At 34.1% G+C, this 21,745-nt stretch overlaps 1 protein-coding gene across 5 annotated transcripts in view; it reads right to left on the bottom strand.

The window, feature by feature from the left end:
• Positions 1-21,745, bottom strand: part of LOC105216288 (cyclin-dependent kinase 14) — a 224,713-nt gene that overhangs the window by 45,910 nt on the left and 157,058 nt on the right. For 4 of the 5 annotated variants that reach the window (XM_054230011.1, XM_029042886.2, XM_054230012.1 and 1 more), the window contains one exon: positions 2,162-2,200. The exons of the other annotated variant lie outside the window; for it this stretch is intronic. In XM_054230011.1, the coding sequence (XP_054085986.1) occupies positions 2,162-2,200 (39 nt within the window). The remainder of the gene's footprint in view (positions 1-2,161; positions 2,201-21,745) is intronic. 5 annotated transcript variants of the gene reach the window in all.

Genomic DNA, 21,745 nt, shown 5'->3' with positions numbered 1-21,745 from the left:
ATCTTTGCAGTGCATTGGATTGAGACTCTTAACTTAAAAGTGAGAACTTTATGGAGCTGCAGGAAAAGCAAATGTACTTTATTTTAAATGGATGTATGCAATGTATACATGAATGTCTGTATGTAAGAAGAAAAAACCTGTTTGCTTTGAGAAGAGTTCAACAGATTTCTACGACATAGCTTTATTGAATTTTTTGTCTTTTGTATAAATTATACGGATATTTTTTATTAAAGCTGTAAATAAATAAATGTATGTAATATGCCCCATATGTAAAGTAAATGCAAAAAAAGATTTCAACTATCACTGCTTATGAAGCAAATAAATGTTCATTTTTATATGTGTGCATGATTTTTTCTATGCAAAAGGAGCGTTCAGTAGTTATGCTTTGTGCCCTCTTATTATTTACCTTATTATGCATGCAAGAAAATATAAAAATAAGAAAATATGTATTTTTACGACTTTTTGTCACATTCGGTGTATGTGTGAGTGTGTGTTTTATTATTATTTGTTGTCGGGATTAGGCCTAATGTTTTGTGATTTCTCTGTTGTGTACCTTCCCTAATATGCTCACTTTTTATGTTGTACTCATACTTATGGCGAATACAAGCGTTGAGTGTGTACTTGAATACCTGCAGGCAAATATTGATGCCCTTTCCATTCTGAAAAATGATAGAACAAAAGCAAAACAGTCAGGAGGAGGCTTGGAATAACACTGTTGTGCATCTAATAAAAACAAGTAACAAGTTTTCGATTTTCAAAAAGTAAAAACTTTAATAAACCTAGAATTTTGCTAGAAATCTCTTACTCCTGAGCGGAATTGTTGTATTGGACCCACTGCTATGCGCTAAATATTATTTGCGGTTATTTAGTGATAAACCCAACTACATATTAAATAATATATATTTACATAAGTACCGATGCTTCGTAGCTATAAAATTTTCTAATAAAAACCATTTTAAATTTTTCTGAAAAACTGCGACAACAACAAAATTTTCAATTCGCATTATTTCGCAAATGTAAAAATAAATTCAGAACATTCATATTATGATGATTATAAAGAGCTTGCAAACATAGTGAATGCGTACACATACGCAAAGCATATATGCTTATTATACAAATAAATATAGCCTACTATGTATGCAAATAGATGGGTTTACTCTATTGTGAGCAAAACTTTTGTTTGACGGCAACATTTGGGTATTTTTCGAGATTTTTAGTGTATGGAGAAAATGTTTTGGAAGAGCAGCAGAAAGGATATATTTGTTTGTAACCCATTGCATGTGGGCAAAATATGGGGCATATTCAATGGGACATGTGAGCTGGTTGCAATTGGGCAGACGTTATTTGGGTCATTGCTTTGACAAATTTTTGGTCTGTATAATTCCAATAGTAAATGTACCAAATGAAAATTGGTTGGTAACAACCTAAATTATGACAAAGTTGTATATAAATGTGGGTACCGTTTGTTTTTTGAATATTTTGACTATTTATTTGATCCTCGGTAAAATCCATTTAGCGACTGGAAGCAGTTCATTATAACATTGTACGTTATGGAAAATAATAGATGTGTGTTCAAATCAATGGGCGGAATGAGCGAGAGTATAGATTATTTGAAGATACAAGAAAAAATTGAAAATTACGTTAAGCAACGCCATTCTGCTCACTCTTTTGCATCAGTCGTTAATGCAGATGAATAGGTGGGAATCAAGTTATACTGAATCTGCCAAACTGCTGTTTGAGAAGAAGATGGGGGTCATATCAGATGGCTGCAAATAAGTGCAAATTTGCATTCAGTATCTGTGCAATCGGGTTTATGTTGAGTTACTCAACGAAAATACTGAATACTGTGAATAGGCAAAGATGTCATTGATAAATTGATTAATTTTTTCATTCGATACGAAAAATACATAACAAAGTATTTAAATATATCTCGCTTTTGTGTTTTGTACAAATTTGGGTAAATTGGTCAAATTACTCTGAAGAAAAATTAAAAATTGAATTATTGTATGAAATAATATGTATATAATATAACCATACAATTACATTTTATACCAATTGGTGTACCCTTATAATTCAATAATATAAGTGTATGTATCATATTGCATTGTAACTGGGTGGTATATATGTATAGACATGCGTGTGTGTAGTGTTTTTGTGTTACCTTTATCTTGTGTTTTGTCTTGTATTGCAGTTTCTTGGGCTAAAAAGAAAAAAAAAAACAGAAAACGCAAATGAATAAAGCAACTTTGCAAAGAATATTAATTAAAAATAAGTATTTGACAAAAAATAAATTAAATAAGCAACGAACGCAGTAGAGTACATCTCTATAATATGAAATGAAAGGATAGTTACAAAAGTATAACACTTAAAGGGCTTGATTGAAACCATTTCGTTCCAAAAATACCTCGCACTATTTAAAAAAAATTAGCAAATTTTCCAAAAAAGTTCCTCGAAAGCAAACGAAACAAAAAACGGTGTAAACGAAGGAAAGCTGAGCAGTGATGCAGCACTGCAGAAAACTGCAATGATTGAAGTTCGTTAATTAGACTCATCAACGCGGAAGAACGACTTTGTAAAAGTGCAGAATACGCAGTAATGGAGTAAAAAGGCAAACGCACCAAGAAGGGGCAGAGAAGGCGCAGATGTATTAACCAACATACACAAGGGCAGTGATTACTTATTTTTAGCTGAAATGGGAGTGTACACGCGATTTTAATTATGTCAGAATGTGAAAGGACTTTGCTGTTAGTAAAATTCAACACTCCAACAAATCTTAACAATTCAAACACTACTCGTGGATGCCAAGACTTAATTTCAGCGCCGCAAAGCAAACAAACTTGCTGACAGAAATCATTCGCCGTTCTCTGCTGGAGATTAGCTGCATAAAGTGATGTACAGTAGAACTTTTCAATAGAATTTATTTGTATAAATAAATCAGATATATGTAGTTAAAATATAACTTTTGAAATACATATTTTCTTATGAGACAAAAAATAAATTCTCAGATTAAATTTTATTTATATATATATATATATATTATATATTTTTTAATTTATTTATTTAAAATTTGCATGTAATTATACTAGTAAGAAGTGTTTCCCAAATATATATTCCACTTTATTCGAAAATATACATTTAAAGCAAAGGAAACTCCGTCAACTCTCTCCTTTAATAAGAAGCTCCACTGTGCTTTATTCTGGCACTTCCTTGTACAATCGCGAAATCATCAGCAGATATGCGTAGTAATAGGGCCACTTTCATTTTCGCTTTCATTTTACATTACAACAGCAACCCACTTTTGCATAGGAAATGCATTATATGCGCACTGTTGATTAGGATTGTTGTAGCGCAAAATTTGGGTTATCGGGTCAACATTTAGCGAAGAAATTAGGCAGCTAGAAAAACGATGAAAATTCTAATATAGTTTTGTGTATTTTTTCGCTGCTCTCACTTAAATTGCATGAATGAATAATGTGCTGGACATAATGGTCTCTATTCAAATCGCTTAAATATTCAGCTAAAGAGAGATTTGAAATTTAGCCATTTCTTTTCAAGTATAATTTGAAAAGGCGCATACATATAGAAACTATCTCGAGTAATATAGCTTGGTTTTTATAACGATTCTAAGAATACATGTATTCGTAATACTTCATTTCACGACCGGCACTTGTATACTCGGAGTTATGTCACTAAATTTTTATCCGTTTGCAGCAGTAATACATCGAAGAGATTTGTTTCAACTCACATAATTTGGCTTTAACTGAAATCAGTGATATATGCGTCTTGAGTATCATTTTCAAGCTCAGTGAAGGAAATAAACACGTTTCTTAACGCATTGCGCGCCAACACCACAAACACCACTCACATTTGTCGTTCGTTTACCTTCGCTGCGCAATTATATCGCTGCAATTTCGCCGATTTATTATACAATAAGTCAGTTATATTGTATATCCTAAAGTCAATACGAATATCCTGTTACCGTTATTGCAATTTTTAACGTGTGTGTTAGGAGCAGCGCTTCGTTGTCCTTGTGGCTAAAGTATTCATTGTCATTGTTATTGTCTTACGATATTCTCTCTTTATTTCAATTTCTTTTCATAGCAAAATCCACTCGATTGTTGTGCTGAGTTGACATACTCTTGCAAGCGTATATATCGTATCTCATTTTAGTATTCTTCATTGTAATGCGAGTCATCTCACAGGAGAATATTGGTTTGCGGTAATGATGTTGAATCAAAGTAACAATGAAAATGAAATAAAATTCAATACAAATAAAATGTGGCAAAATGCAATTTTACGGAAGTCAATGTCGATTGTGGTAATGCGAAGAAACGACGCGTATGAAGAGCAGTACACGCTATAAAGAGGCGAAACACTGGAAAACTTGAGTTAATCTCAAAGCTGAAAGTCAATAAGTTTGAATATACAGACACATTGTGGAAATGTAAAAAAATCTAAAGAAGATTAAGAACGGTTCATTACAACAATACCAACAATGCTAAGGGATGCTAAAGGATTATGGAATTTAAATTGAGAAGCGGATTATTGTAATGAAGAAGGTTGCTTTTACGCTAAAGAAAACAATAGACTGTGGAGGATATTTCTTTCCTTGTTTTCCGTTTTTCGCATATAGTCTCAAAAAAAGAATATACAAATTATTATTTTTAGTAAGAGTCAAATAAAACTAACAGATTTTTTAACTGTCCTCTCATCCACTCATTACTTTCAAAGTGAAATTCTTCAAGACCGGAACCATATACGGTTTCAACCTCCACATAATACAAATTTATTACACACCAAAATATTTAATGACCTATAAGTATCTCATCTCAACTGAAACGCACTTCTTTCATTGATGTAATTACGAAATCTCAGAGCAATTATTTTCAACTTATTTTGATAATAATTTTCAGCGTTCGAAAATTTACAAAAACAACACGTCCATTTGTATTTAATTTTTATTGGTTCCACTACTTAAGCGTCGAAGTCCAGTAATAAGCAAATTAAGTAGATGAAGCAATGTGCAAGACATCAGGGACACACACGCACATATATACACGCAAAGAGGCGACCAAACGAATCGCAAACACTTAACACAATAAATCAAGTGCCCTTTGATCGTCGCACATAACCTCACAGTCATTGTCGTTGAGTTGTATGTATGTATATGTATGTCGATTGGCTATGCGATCGATAAATGAAGGCGGCGTGGGCTTTTGGCTGTGGAATAGTGTCACTCCTCACTGCTTTTTATTGCCGATTCCAACTAAGATGGCACAGCAGCACATCATTTGTGCACTCATTCGTACATTCACATTTAGTCATTGCTGTCGCAGCTATCAGCACTTCAAGTTGAAGTATACGAGTATCCTTGAACTGTACGTGCTGGGGGAGTGCGGCAGAAAGTGGGTAAATACCAATATAATATTGGACAAAGCAGGGCTCACGCACACCAAATACCCAACACACTTCAGTCGCATTAATCGAGCTGAAACTAATTGGACGGAATCGCATTTAATTATAACATAATGAGAAAATGATGGAAGGACAGTAACGAAGAGAAAATGGCAAAAATGAAAAAGCGAAGTTTTGACGGAGAATTAATGCGAGTGCGGCGTGATAAACGCATAAAATAAGAACTGTTTAAGATGAAGGAATTTCGAAGATAGAAAATAAAAAATACCAATTTGTGAGCAAATCTTGAATGACAGGAGTACAGCGAAATTAAGCTCACAAAGTAGAATTAATTACTTTCAGACATTACAGAGGTTATGAAACGTTTTACTAGAAGATTTTAACAATTGAATCAATTGAAAATATATTTATTTTGATTTTTGTGGTAAATATATTTTACTATCTGATCATATAATTTCTCCCGATTTTTTTTTGTTTAATATAAACAATTTTTTTTTTGAATACTATCTATCTAGCAGTGCTGGTTCCACCCTAGATCATTTTTATATTAGCATAATGGAAGACACACGAGTTATTAATAAGACTTGCGTCCGATTATACTCTCTCAGGTTGGGAGCTTAACGCATGGAATGTCGACTGGCTTGATGAGAATAAACCGAGAACACGGTTCACAGAAAATTTAAGAATTCAAAAAGTTTAACATCATAATAACAAACTACTTAACTTTTTCAAGCCTCTACTGTATGTAGCAACTTGATAATGTCACTGTTCATACGAACGACGCCTGCAGAAAAGCGTTAACCGTTTGTATAGTTTTCTTTGTCGCATATTATCACTTTGTAATTATTTAAAACTGCAGCTTTATTAAAATTACTCACTTCATTTCACTACAATGTCACTTGGGTTTAGAATTATTTTTGTTTTTTGTCTTAAAACTTTTAGGAAAATAGAAAGATACCACGTAAGCTCTTAGTCAAAATCCCCGTATTCACGCAATGGCAAGTAAAACGACATTTCGCGGCAGCGCCTTTGTCATTCAGCGAGACGGACTTCCGGCGAAACCACTGCCATGGTTGCAGCCGTTTTTCAGCCAGGCAGCCAAACTAAGCTAAACTAATGTGACGGCAAAACTTTTACGCTTTCATGTGGCTTTTTAAGTCACGAGCGAGTATGCAACGCTTGCAGCTAAGTTTGCTCATAACTCATTCAAATCACTCCCACATTCATTCAATTGAAAAATTTTCATATGCGGTCAATGAACTACGAGTATGCCTTAAAATCGGTTCCTTAGCAAGGAGCTTTTTTGCGTAGGAGTTATTGTAATCGGCGCCATTTTTCTTTGCTGACGCCGTAACCGCAAGGCTGCCATACAAAGCGGAAAGGGAGATTGAATTGCATGTGGATAGAGTTATTAAGGAGTGTGTATAAGCATTGAAGTTGGAAAAATTTTACTCTATTTTATTCTTAAAATTTACGTAATAAAATTTATAACGGCGACTATCCTTGAATATTTCTTTTTAATTGTTTAGAAAAATTATTATTTTTTATTAGTGCTGATATTCTTATAATTATTGAGTTTGAGTTGATACTTCATAATACAAATGTCAATAAAATTGTCTAAAACCCGTAGTGGGGTTCTGAATCTATTCAATACATAGAAGCACTAAGAAAGAAGAAAATAACTCCAAACCTTTTTGATAATCTTTAAACAGATTCATTACAGCCTAAACTCAAATCCTTTGTCTTTTGACAATCAGCGGTATCGCCTCATAAAAATTTAATATATAAAAAAAAGATCCTTTGTCATGTAGTTCCGTTTTAATGTTAGTTATTTAATTAAATTTCCCATTCAAGTCCCAAATAAACGGCAGCAAATATATTTCCGTATCGTGTTACGAGTTAGTTTTAGTCCTGTTAAATTAGCGTAAAGGGAATTTCACATTTATTCCTTGGCAACATGCAGCCTTCAATTAGATGAAATGTCGCTAAAGCAAACTTTAAACAAAGTGACGTAATGCTTTTAATTAGCGGAAACGCCCACATGCCACACAAATAGCATTTGAGTTGAGTTAACAAAACATTCAGAGGCAAAATGTGCGCATCCTTTTGTCTCGCATACAAAGGGTCTAAAATGTGTCAAACAAAAACATAAACACACCCAAATAAAGGGTGTTCTATTCAGAATGCACAAATATATTAAATTAATCATAAACAGATGATTGAGTCGAATTAATTATTATTCATTACAGTAGTTTGAAATCAAAAATATTTTAAGCAAGAACAAACCTCGAACACAAGACAGAAATTCGCCTTGGAACAAAAAAAAAAATTTTTGTCAACAATGTCAATTGTCTATTGCACACTTCATCGAAAAATACCCTTTCACAGATAAATTCGTTTCAATGCATCTCAATGATACGCATTGACACACCCTTTATAAATACTTAAGTGCCTCGTTGAAATGCTCAAGTTTGTTAAGATGACATATGATATGTTTCCATATATTTGCTAACGAAATATGAACTTTGACTTTCACAATTACAATTATCCTCGCATATGCTCATATTATCATGCGATGGTTACAAAAACAATAACCGCTTTACGGAATACATTTCAATAGCAGCCAATAGCAACTGTGTGGCTTAACACGGTATTCTCATTGTTTATGGCACTTTGTGCAGTTCACTTAATGAGCGAGTGTTGACTCATACGACAAACAAAATTATAAATATAACAGCAAATATGTGTGAAAGGATGTGTGTAACATTGCTATAGTGCTGTTTGTTATATATGTAAACAAGGAAACCAGTAAGGCTTTAAAACAAAGTAAGAAGCATTTAGAGGGTTGTCAAATCCATTTAAGGGAAATTCGACCAAAATGAAGAAAATTAATAAATATGCTGTGACAAAAATTTAGAATAATTAAGAAGTTGCCACTAACAGCCTTTCTCATTGGGTGATCTCGCCACCACTGTTATTGTGGAAAGTTGAGAAGGCCAAGTCCAAAATATTTTATACTATATGTATGTAGTTCATTGAGCTATAATGACATAGACTACTTCTTTTATATTTTCATTTTCATTAATTAAATAATTAGATTAATCTATGAAAAAGCATTACATAAAGGATGGTTTCCAAATTCAATCGAATTTGGATTATAATTTCTTTGACTGATTCAATGTCACCATCTAGTCCAAACTAAATCAAGAGTTTCTCTGCTGATTAGCTTAGTTATTCGGGACTTTCCACATTGTTGATGTGGTGCGCAATGGAACTTATTTATTAAATGCAAATTAAGGGTTTGCTCTACAATCAGATTATGATAATTTGATGCTCGGCAAGAAATCCTCCTTCAGAAATAAAGACAAAATATTTGCACCATAATGGTGTGGTGATTTTAACTACTCTATGGTGCATTTGCAGACATAAAAAGAAAGAGGCCTAAATGCAAGAATATGAAGAGCTTGCGAAGCTGGCCGACATCGATCATACTCGAAAATTTTATGAAAAGATGAGGCGATTGACAGAAGGTTTCAAGACCGGAGCATTCTCTTGTAGGGACCAAGGTGGTAATGTGGTCTAAGATATCCAGGGCATACTACGATTATGGAGGGAACAGTCATCCGAATTGCTTACAGTTAAAGTTAAAGTACAACACTAGGAGATGGCGAACCCGAACTCTAGCTTTGAAAGTGCTCGTTGATGGTTTCACTTGGGACTTCCAACTGGCGCCGAATTGCGAGAGAAAGATAAGAATTGGTTCGGCTATAATCGGATAAACTGTTCACTTTAGATCATTTTAATGTATGTGTTATTTCCTAAATATCTTTCCAATAACATTTTAAGTCCTAAACAGATTACAGTCGCACTTATTTGACTGTCACCTTAGTGTATGACTTAGTTTAGCTTGAATCTTGCATAAGAAATCGGCATTAAGGAATATCTTGTTGAAGTTGAAAATGGGCCCACTCACATCATAAACCAACCTGAATCTTAAATATCAAAACAATAACAAACTATTGCAGAACACTATTTAAATCCCAAAATCTAGACCCATATTTAGTTTAACTTTTATTTAATTTAACTTTAAATACGACTGAAGTGCAATTGTAATGAAAACAAAAGGTCAATTGTCAGGCGCCACCAAGCGGTGAATGCACTCCAAAAGGACCCATTAAACAGTTTCTCACTTCTATACAAAAGGATAAAATATGAAAAGTAATGCATTGCTCACCACACGCGACAATCAGCAATCAACACGAGCTGTGTGCAACGAGCAGCATGCAACAAAACCACAAAATGTGCAGCTTAATGCACACAACACTAAAAGTAAGGATAATTTAATTACAGTTCATATGGAAAATTGCTTCAGAAGGGCGATGGTTGAAGAGTAGCATGTTGGCGCTACTGACGCATTGTAGGTGGCAAAGAAAAGAAAGGTGAGTGAAGCGGAAACATGCGGGCGCGTGCGTGAGTGTGTGTGATTGTGCTGTGATAAACTTGTCATTGCAGTGCAAATGCCAATGCATTGCGACAAGGCTGCACACCTGCGCCGGAGAATGTCGGTTGAAGAGTATGAGCGAGGACAGCCGATGTGGCAGCATTAATTCTATGCATGTATGTATGAGCGCACCCTTTAACGGCTTATGTAATCCCCGTAGCAATTGAGGTGAATGCAACGACATTCCACTGCATGAATTTCAACAAATGCAAGCGTGTGTGTGTGCGTTTGCCCATTTGTGTCAAGTGCTCGTGGCGGTTGCGCGCTCATTTGTGTCACTATTTAATGGTGTTACTGTGAATTCTGCATCGCATCACGATCCATATATATTATGTATTATGTATTCTACATGCGGCTGCTGCTTAGGTTCAACTTTTAGCTATTTAAGTTCGGTAAAAGCAAGACGGACGGAAACTTTCCGTCGCCGCAAAGATGCTGCGCTACAATAATGAATGCCGGCGGGAAACTGTGCAAGCGAGAGTGGGTTTCTTACATACATATATATGCATACACCGGTTTCTATGTATCAGTAATAGCTTATTTGCTGCTGTTGGTGTCGCTGACAACCAGCTGGTGGCCGTAATGATGGCACAACTGCAGCTGATGCCGTTGGCAATGCTGTGGTTGCGCGTTGTCACACCGAGGCTTTCCTCACTCACAGCCACGCAGACTGCACTTAATGATGATAATTTCCGACAAATTTCTTTCTATTGCACTTATAACCAACTAACCAACTTTTGGCAGTGCATCACAAGTGCGGTTGCATGCATTCTACTTCAACAATGTGGCAAATTAGTCGTATTGCTTTTACCAGCTCTTCTCTCACCCCTGTTCCCCTGTTCATGTATATATTTTGTCTTTATTGCTTACTCGTACATTAAGATACCACTTATTAACTACCGTCGTCATTACTTCAGCGATTCACTGGCTGCTGTTTTGCGGTTCACCCAAGTAACCGTTTCAGCATTGACGATGTGTTGTCATTGTGATTGGTTGTTGTTGGCTGTGAGTGAAGCGCTCAGGCGTATGATTATCATTAGCTTGTCTTCTGTGGTTTCATGTGCACGATAGCGATATCAAATTATGTGCTTCTTGGCTGTGTCGCAATTACTTGGCTGCTGCGCCAATTACTTGCCAAATACTCGAGAGTATATACATATGCAGTTTAGTTAAACGGAAAATAAACTGTGTGTTCACGCTTACCATTCCTAAAGATTTGCAAGCGTTTAGTCTTACCTGAAAAAAGATGAAAATAAAACAGAAAGCTCGAATTATATATCATGAAGTCAAAATTTTAAATATATCTAAATATTTCATTTAAATATAGCTCGAGACATTTATTTACAAATACAAATTAAAATTAGAAAGAATTAGAAAAACAAGGAAGGCTTTAGCTCGGGTGCAACCGAACATTTTATACTCTCGCAATTTGCAAGGTTCAAAGGAGTGGAAACATTTTCCGGTGTTGACGAATCTTTATTATAACAGGAGTATGGTAACAGGACCAATATTTAGAACGATTTCATTACTATATTGGATCTTGGGAGAGGTTGAGTTAAGAAACTGTTTCCACGCAATAAAGTCCACTAGAATAATGAATATCAGTATATAGAGTATATGAGATCTATGTTTCTCCACCGAGCTATATTATATCTATCACCTAATTTTATCAAACGATCTCACACATTAACCGACATATGTATATGATATAAAGCTCATCGAATGTTAGAAAATCTAATATTTGGTAAATAAGTACAAGTGGAAGTAATTTACCCCTTTTTAGTACAGAGGCACATAAAGAAAAGATTCTTTCTGAATTTTTATAAAGTTTCTGGGAGTTTTACCGATATTTTTGGTAAAAAATCTATAGACTCTTTTATATAATAAAGTGAACAAAGCACATCTAATTCAAAATTGTGTTATATGGTTGTAAACCGGTTTGGCTAATTTTTCATCGGTAATATCAGGGTATAGAGAAATTATTATGTTAAAAATTTGGTTGAAATTAGTCGAGTAGTTCCTTAGATATGAGTTTTGACCAAAAAGTGAGCGACGTCCGCCCCTTTGCCATTTTTTATACCAATCTGAACTCTTTCTGTTATTATTAGTGTTTCTGGCGTTTGTCGTTTGAGAATTAACACACATTTAGTGCGGTTCAACATATGGGTGGGCATGGTTATTGTCGGATTTCTCCCAGTTTCATAGTGTATCAAGACCTTAGCTCGGACAACATATTTTTGAAAATATTACCCAAATTAATTATTACCACAATTACCGTCGTTAGTGCTTATATTTGTTGAAAACACATACAAATCCACTTTTAACCAGAGGTAGCCAATTAAATACTACTTTGAAATTAAATGGCTTTATACTTTTTAGTTACATGTGTATATTCTCAAAAATAAGTACATAGAAAATATGTGAAATTCAAAATCAAGGCTAAGTCATAAAAAAGATACTTCAAGACTTTTTCTTTTTCCTAAACTATTTTCTCATATATGATGTATTTTATTTTAATTAATAACAGAGCCAAAAATTATTTGAAATAAACATTTCAGTATAGAAAATTTTCATACAAACTCATATGCAATAAATGCATTGAATTTCGACAGACGTAATTGTAGCTGAAGGCTGCAAAGAAGCAATCAAGCGGCGGTAAACATCAATATATTGGCAAATATGGAATATTAGTATAATATTAATAAATATATGTATACTATGCAATATACGAGTATAACTGTAACGGAACATGACAAATGCAGTAAAATCAGTGTAGCCTTTGGCTACGTTCAAGCTAAATATGCAATAAACGTCAGTTAGTTCGAATGGGCACTCATAACTAGTCAATTCATTTGCTTCAATAAGTAAGTGAGTATAACACACAAATGAAATGAAATAATTGCCGTTAACTTAAGACGACTGTATGAAATGCTGGACAAAAGTGTTTGCGCAGCTTCTTCTTCTTCAATCATCTACAGTGCGTTCATTAATACAAATCACAATCAAAGGCAGCATAACAATTTACTTAGACCTTTGCGGAAAGGATAATATTTGTTTGTAAATAGCTCGCAACCATGAGCATAACGGTCAGTTTCTTACAGTTAAGGCACTTCATGCTCACCGCATTTCAATTCCATGGTTTCCTGTGGCTATCGCATAACAAACATATTGTGTTACGAATAATTATGCTTACACCGGTTATGCCATCGGACATGTAACTCAATGGATATGAGTAATGCATGTGTATTTGTACTTTGTCGTTCATGCGGAAATGTGACTGACAGCCCGTTGTCTTGTCTGGTATTGTCGTCTACCATACAGAAGCTTCTCGTCTTCCATTGTGCTAGTTGAATATAGCTGCGGGTTACTCATACGCACCGGTTATCAGTTGGCAAGACAAATGACAGTTGTCATTCTGTAGTCTTTGGAACTATCACATCTGTGTGTGTACATATCCCTTTTCTTGCCTTAATGATTGACTTTGGTCCAGACACTTTGACAGATTTCATTGCCTGTTCGGTTGACTCACCAAGAGATGACTTTGTGTGTGTGTGTATGTATTACAGCTCAGGTGGCTGAAGCAGCGTTAGTTTTAAGGCTGAAATACCAGAGTATTTAAACTAAAATATTTCACCCAATCGCTTAATATTGACAATTAATTATCGTTTGGTTTAATACCGAAATATGTTCAAAATAACTTTAATTAACATATAGAATACTAATCTGTGTTTAATTAAAGGAATGCTCAAAATTATAATGTCTTTATCTAGAATTTAGACTCGGCATGAAAAGCATTTAATTATAGTTGTGTTAGTACTTTTATGTTTGGTTTTCGTTGCGTAGGATTACTGTAGTTCCGAATTTAGGATCATTCGAGTAAAAGCATATCAATATATTAATATTAGTATCAGAGTTCGTTTACTTTACAAAAGAGATAATTTTGAAATCTCTGGGCATATTGTTACAATAATATTGAACAGAATTGATAATTTAATTGGTTTGACTAGTTTTCGAAACATCAACTCAGTGCAATTCTCGCTCTGAATCGCTCTCCACTATCATACTAACTTTCCAGTGTACTGATACTAAAAATGATACATGAATTACCTCCGTTACCAAAATAAGCCACAAACTAACGAAACTCTGCAACATGAGTCCAAGTCAACAACGTCATTTATTGCATTCTTTTAAATTTAGCGCGCGCTATATGCACACCAACATCAACTGAGCTGAAAACACTCGAAAGGATAACACGAAATACTACCCACTCAGCAAGTATGAATCAAAAAATGTTGAACTTAAGAGAGCAAGTCAAAAATAAAATTATGAAACTAGAAAATGAAATAAAATTGCACAGTCGCTATTCTTGACGTAGATGAACTTGTAAAAGTTAGCGCCCTGTCGTCATGTCAAGAAATCCGTCTTAACCATAAACTGTACGGTATACCCCCGTGTATGTTGGGCTACATGATGGCTTTGGAAATACGAAATATATGCCCACTTCTAGCCTCGTTTGTTTGCAAATGAGCGCAATATAAATTTTATTCTAACAATTTCCAAATTTACAACCCTTCATACCGCCGCCTGTTCGCCGCGCACGTCCTTGCTGCTGCGGCTGTGTGGGCGAAAGTCATTCGCACTTAAATGGCAGTGCCGAAAACTTCATAAATGTAAAAGTTATAAAATTTTAGCAATTTTTATATTTCTTGGCAGCGTTGGTGAACGGTTTGATGAACATGTGCAGGTGCTAGTTTGTGTGTGCAGCTACCCAGCAGTTGGACTGTTGTGCAGGTCTTCAAAAACTGGATTTAGATAAATGTAAAAAAATTTATTATAAAAACTCAATTGAAAACGTTCATATTTTATTTATTAAATAAATCAGTTTAAAATGTAATTTTTGAAAGGAAAGATTTCAGATTTCTTTGCAAGTACACTAAACTACCCAGTGGTAGTTTTCAGCTTACATCCAATTCTCTGCTGGGTAATCGCAATGTATTTTAGGATTGTTGCGGCATTCGCTGCGCCTCTCAGTTGGTGAGTTAAAGTGGGCGCTAACAAGAAAGTTATATCGCTAAGTGGCAATACACAGTGCACAAACATACAAATACACATTCAAAATAAGAAGAGAAAAACAACAAGAAGGACCAACAAAAAGTTTTAAAAATACAACAAATTTCAATTACTCGTTTTCTGTACGTCTGTTTGTATCTTCTTGATTGGTGATTTTTTCGCAGTAAACTTTTTCATTTTTTTCCATATATTTTCGATTACGTTTAATTTATAACGCATTTGAAAGCAATTTAATGTACACTAAAAGCAATTTCACTAATAAAATGGATTTTTGTTTAAGTATATATTATGTAGCGATGGAAACTGGCAAAAAAAAGAAACAATTATGATTGAAGATTTAAAGTGAAAAAAATATGTAAAAAACATATATGATATGATATATTTATTTGATACAATCGCAAATAATGTTTATGTAAGATTCGTTCTTGGCCCTGCATTGCAAAAGTCTCTCATGAAAGTACGTTGAGTCCAAATACACTTTTTCTGATAATTGTAGTTAGTTTGTTCTAGAAACTATCAAAAAACTGTCTCAAACTTGATGACTTCTTTTGAAACAGTTTCTGAAATCGTACGTGATGTCCTACTTATTCATAAAGAGATTAAGATAAAGAGGGATTATCGGTTTTGGGCTAAATCTTCAGATTTTTCGATACCATGTATTTTGGTTTTTTCAGAAACCAGAAACTGAATTAATTTCGTTAAAGGGTGATCGAGTTTCAAAAAATCCTCGAATATATGCCTTCTTTAATGGAATTTTAAGAACTTTGAGGTCACCCTTCACAAAGAGAGTTATTTCTTTTGAAGACTGAAGAATTAAAAGTAGTACTCCCATTCAATATACTACATGTTATGAATGCATTATTTCTAAAATCATTTAATTTTAGAGATAATTAAAAGTTTAAAAGTAAGTTTAGTTTCAAAAACTCACAAAACACAGAATTGGTTATTTAATTGACAATGTCCCTAATACACTTTACACTTTATAAATACGAGTATATCTCATAAACATTTACGTATTAAATATAAAGCTTTTGGGTCTTAAAAACAAAACGGTTAAAGTAAACAACATAACCGCAATCTACCGCCCATATGGAGATGAAGGAGAATGAGAATAAAAATTAAGTACCACAACAAAAGGCGCTAAAAGTAAACAGACGGAGAACAAATGATACACTTTTCAAAGGGTAAACACGCGCAAACTTTTGAGTGTAAAAACTCATTTTGAAACGAGAGTGCGTCAGAGACAGTTGAAGTACTAGTAGGAAAGTAACTATGTACTAATTTTACACGAATCCTCTGAATATAATATTTAAGAAATATATAATAAAATTTTATTATGACGAAAGTAAGCAGTTGGTGTAATTATCCAAATTTCAATATTAAAATGGTACTTTTTCTTAAATAGATTCGACATGAAGTTCTGCAGAACGGAATCGACTTTTTAGCCACCAATTGTTTACCTTTCCTATAGGGTTCCTTTTCCAGCAGGGTGAGTTTTCAAGCTTTCAGGGTTAAAGTAAACAATCGTTTTAAATTCGATATATTTCATTGTTTTATTAAATTTTTGTGCGGTTTTCAACCAGACGCAGCGTGGGTATCCCCACCTTTTTTGTGAGGAGCAACGGTAGTTTATTACCTTCCAAATATCAATGACAACAAACAGGGTACATAAAAAGTATTAAACCGTATAAAAGCACGAAGCTGAACAAAATTGACACGCGTATAAAAAAGAAGAAAAATGTTGGAGACAAAAGTTGCAACAAAACAAATAACGTAAAGCCTGTCAAAAAAGTATAAAGAGGAAACGCAAACTTTGGGATGTCAACCATAACAGCAGTTCCACGATTGAGAGGAAGGCGTATCTAGTATCTAAAGCAGCGGCAAAACAATTAAGTGTATTTCAATGTACATGCATATATATAGTACATAACATATATACACATAAACATATGTAGAGAAGAAGAAGTGTTTAATGTAGAAAGGATTTATTTTCAAATTAAAAGAAGTTGAAAAAGTTTAAAGGAAAATAAAAAGACTAAGAATTGAGGAAGCTAAAAAATCTACTTTCACATTTTGTGGCGCCAACGATTATTTACTTCCCTCATACAATGCAACAATATTTTTGAAATATATTGGATACATATGTGCATAAATATACAGAGGTAGTCAATATTATTTACACATCGGACGTTTTTTTACAAGTTTCACACATAAAGCTTTTTCTTGCAGTTGTTGTTGTCGCAGGGTCACAAAATGCTATGTTGTCACAAACCTTGATCTATTCCTGAGAGAAAGAAGCCAGTTTGACAAGAATAGCTAGAAATATGGCGGAGATATAAGCAAATGAACTACAGACTCGCAGTAGTCAAAAGTATTTACACTCATTTTTTTTGCGTCAAAAGTATTTACACACGGCGATTTAGCCTTTATCCTTGGATTTGGTTTGAGCAATAGTAGTAATTGGATTCTATTGCATTCATAACAAACTAACTAACTTAAAATATAAAAAATGGTAAATAAAATGCAGAAAACAAAGGAATTATCGATTATAACTAGATCGGAGACTGTTACTAAGTTTAAGACTGCGGTTTCGGCTTCGGAGCTAGTAAAAATTTATAGAATTTGATGGAATACTGTTTATAATCTTATTAAAAAGAACGAACAATTGCAAGGACACTTTAAAGAGAACTGGACGGAAACCTGAGATAACTCAAATATAATGTAGAAGATTAGTAGGAACTGTCATACAAAATCCCACAATTAGTCCTCTTAATAATGCAGCACCATCGAATCAGCATATTGCATGAACAGTTAATGATGCTCCACTGCTTAGGACATTAAAAAAAGTTAACATAAAAGACTACGTTGTTTATAAAGTGGTTAATATTTCCGAAACCGATCCGATTCCGAAATATCGATATGCCGCTCCTTTGCCATTAATTGCATCCTGAATTTTAGTTCCAGGGCTTCTTTAGTAAACGCTTTAAGCATTCACCACGTGAGAAGAAGAATAATGCAGCTTAGACGCTAAATAGAGTCGGGAGTGACATTTTGATTGGGGAAGTTTTCCTTACTTAAGTTTTGGAGATTTGGTACTAATTTAGGGACCCTAAATCATCCGGATATATCAGAATTCACATGACCATGCCATTGTAGTGGTTAGTCGGCCTTTTCCAACTATTTATCAACTATTTATTACATTTTACAACAGGACAATGCTCCATTTCATGAAGGATCGTTACCAAACAAACTTTTAAGTGAAGCAAATCAAATTGACCTCCGCAGAGTTCCGATTTGAACTTTATTGAAAATATTTGGGGTTTCGTTAAATATCAGAGGACAATTCATATAATAACTGAAAACGCCGAAATTACCGACATTTGGTCTAAATTACCTGTTAACTTAGCGCACAATTGTGTAGAATCAATTCGGACCATAAAGCAGGCTGGTATTGACGCCAATGGTAATGTAACCCATTATGAATTTATCACCTTAGAAGAGTAAATTAGACTAAACATTAAAATTAAAAAAAAAAACATCATTAAAAACTAGTAGGATAATCCATTTCAAGTTGTGTGTAAATACTTTTGACGCAAAAAAAAAATGTGTGTAAATAATTTTGACTACCTCTGTATATATGCATTCATATAACGTTTGATATATACATACAAATGTGTGTATGTAAGAGTATTTTACATATTTTTTTTTTACATTTAGGTCTCAATAAGGCGCTTAAATTTACTTCAGAAGGATTTAAGATTATTTAAAGGGATTCTGATGTGAGTGTTTCAACTTTGGTTTAGCGATTTAAAAAAAAAAATTTTTAGAAAATTCATATAATTTATTTTATGCTATACACTATACGTCAAAATCGACTTTTTTCCTGGGTATTGTACCGAACTAATTTTTCCGGGAGATTGAGTCTTGAGTAAAAAAAGTGTATTCTCCAAAAATCTAAATATTTGCATTCGAAGTTCGAAAAAAATCGAAGTACTAAGAAATCCAACAAAAATTTAAATTTTCTTCTTCATACTATGCTAACTATGATGCTATGAAAACTAAGAAATTACGCTTTAAACCAGTGCCCCGGACATTGTATTCGTCAGATTTGGTCCCCAGTGACTGTTTCTTCCCGTCTCAAAAAGGTGTTACTTGAAAAGAGATTTACTCTAATGAGGATACCAAAATTGAAACAAACGCCTACTTTTAATGCATCAAAGCTCCGAACCGGTATTAAAATGTCGAAGGTCGTTACAACATTTTATTAATCTAGGCGGATATATGTCGAAAAAAAAGCTTTTTTCATTCAAAAACGTTCAATGTTGGGTCAAAGACTTTTCAGGTGATGTAGTTCTTCTTCATTCTTTCATTTAAAATTGTCAAATAACTCAATTTTTTTAATAATATTATAGTGGAATAGTAATATCAGATTGTTTGGCGAACCCATCTTAAAAATAACTTTGTAAGAACTCTTTAAACTAAGTTCGGGAATAAAATATTAAGATGAGCCTTACTTATACTTGATTTATGTAATACCAACATAAAATCCGTATATGGATACAAATATGCAAACATACGAGTATGTATAACGGGCTATCTAAGTCATATGTTCTTGTCACACCACACCACCCAAACTTATATAATACCATTAAAATGCCAAATGAATTTCGGAAAATGATTTATAATCCATTCAAGTATCCTACACGATGTGACACCCATATCATAACAGAACAATTTCAACAATTTCAGGCGTCCAGCCGTTTTGGTGTTGCCCAAACTGACAGCCCTAGAAACCCTACATGTGCACACTTATTCGTATGTGTGTCCACACCCGAATGTGAGTACATGCATCCCTTCGTTTATTAAAAATTTATAGTAGCAATCAAAATTATGCTGGTTAACAATAAAATTTCGCATAATAACCATTAAAATGTCAGAAGCATAACAAGCTACAAAGGCAACAACAACAAAAGCGAATAAATAAATAAATATTATGCAATAATAAATGGTTTGTTGTGGCAGTTGTTGTTTTTTTAATGCAGAATATATCGTATACTTGCACAAGTGCGGTCATGGAGCGACCAGCTGAACTGAAATAGGAACAGTCAGTCAGACAGAAGCCATAACTGTCAACAACAGATGATGGAAAATGCTCTGTGTGAAAAGCAGTAAAAGCCGTGAGAGTTTTGTGTGTGTAAACGATTATGTATGCTAATATGTGGATGGGTTAAATTGAAGCTATTACTGTAGGATGGTACCGAAAACAGAAGGTTACAAACGCGAAATATAACCCACTAATCTTATAAATCACATGTTCTCCTGTGTACCGATGACAGATCTGCGCAATGTAAATTTGCTATTAATTTCGGATATAAATATTTTTTTTTGAAATTATAATTCTCTTTATTGTATATTGAACACCATTAGTGAAGTTGCTGTACAACAAAATATTAATTTATTACTTTAGCATTAACTAATAACTAATGAAAAAATCATTTCTGAGCTGATATTTTTGAGTTAATATACAATATATTAGTGTTTGAATTGTTTTTTTTTTTCAGAAGGAAACCATTGTGATGGTGAAAAATTTCAATTATTTTTTCATAATTTTTCAGAATTAAATGTCAAAGTTAGACCTTTTTGATGGGCCATTAAGAGATTTTTTTGTATATAGTAAAAGATAATAATACTCGTTTAGAGTGCTCTCTAAGCGCTATACTAAACAAGGGTATATTTGTACCTACACAGTCTCTGTAAATCTTTATGACATTAAATACATAAATCTTATGCGAGTAAAGAGGAGTAATATGTTGTCAGGTACATTGATAAATATGTGACAACTCATTTACATATGTAAGTAGTAGCTGTCCACCGATCTATTAAACTCCAAAGTGGCTCCTTAGCTTCTCAATAAGTCTGCATACTTAACTCCATGCTAGCCAAAAGCAAACACTCACTTCTATCTACTCAAATATGTACATAAGTATGTATGTGAATATGCAAGCGTTCGCATCAATAGGTTGCATTCTGCTATGCCAATTCGGCTGGAAAATGAGTAATTTGCAATGTTTTAGTAATCAAGTAGCAAAACGTTAAGCAGCCAGCTTTGAGACAGTGTCTCAAATTCCATTACGCTCCGTGTATCTTCCCCAAAGTGCTTGTGTCTGCGTTGCAAGCGGATCTCTCTTAGCGTAAATGGTGCTACAGCAATCTGTGTGTTTATGTGCTCTTGAGCTACCAGAGCGCCGCCAAGACAATCAGTCAGTCAGCTCGTTGGGTTGTGTGGAGATTGTTATTGTTGTGGCGGCACAAAGATGAGTGAATGATAACAGCGACAGCGGCAAGGATGCCGACATATCTGGCTGTGCAGCGTTTCATTTGTCCTTATTATGACAAGGCATTACATGCTACATGCCGTTGCACACAGAGTTCCAGCCATTCATACATATAATACTTAAATGTGAGCAGAGCAACTAATATTAAAGCGCAGAAAGCGACTTAACAACACATTAAATTTACTGACATTTCATTACAGTCTGCGCTTGAGCGATTGCGCCTGCTTATGCTATGTATGTAAATGTTGGCGTGAGTGTATATGTGTGTGAAATTGTCTGCTAATATTTTCATTTCCGTTGTTTTATGGCGTTCATGCCGCTCATTTGCTGCGACGCTATGGCTGTGTAGCTGCCGCTTGCCCCAGTTATATGGCGGAGACAGGAAGCGCGCACACACAAACACAAACACACTCACATTTACCAC

Source organism: Zeugodacus cucurbitae, chromosome 4, assembly GCF_028554725.1.
Source record: "Zeugodacus cucurbitae isolate PBARC_wt_2022May chromosome 4, idZeuCucr1.2, whole genome shotgun sequence".
In the NCBI taxonomy this organism is placed as follows: Eukaryota; Metazoa; Arthropoda; class Insecta; order Diptera; family Tephritidae; genus Zeugodacus; species Zeugodacus cucurbitae.
The sequence above is the reverse complement of the archived record's forward strand: the minus strand, read 5'-3'. Positions and strand labels throughout refer to the sequence as shown.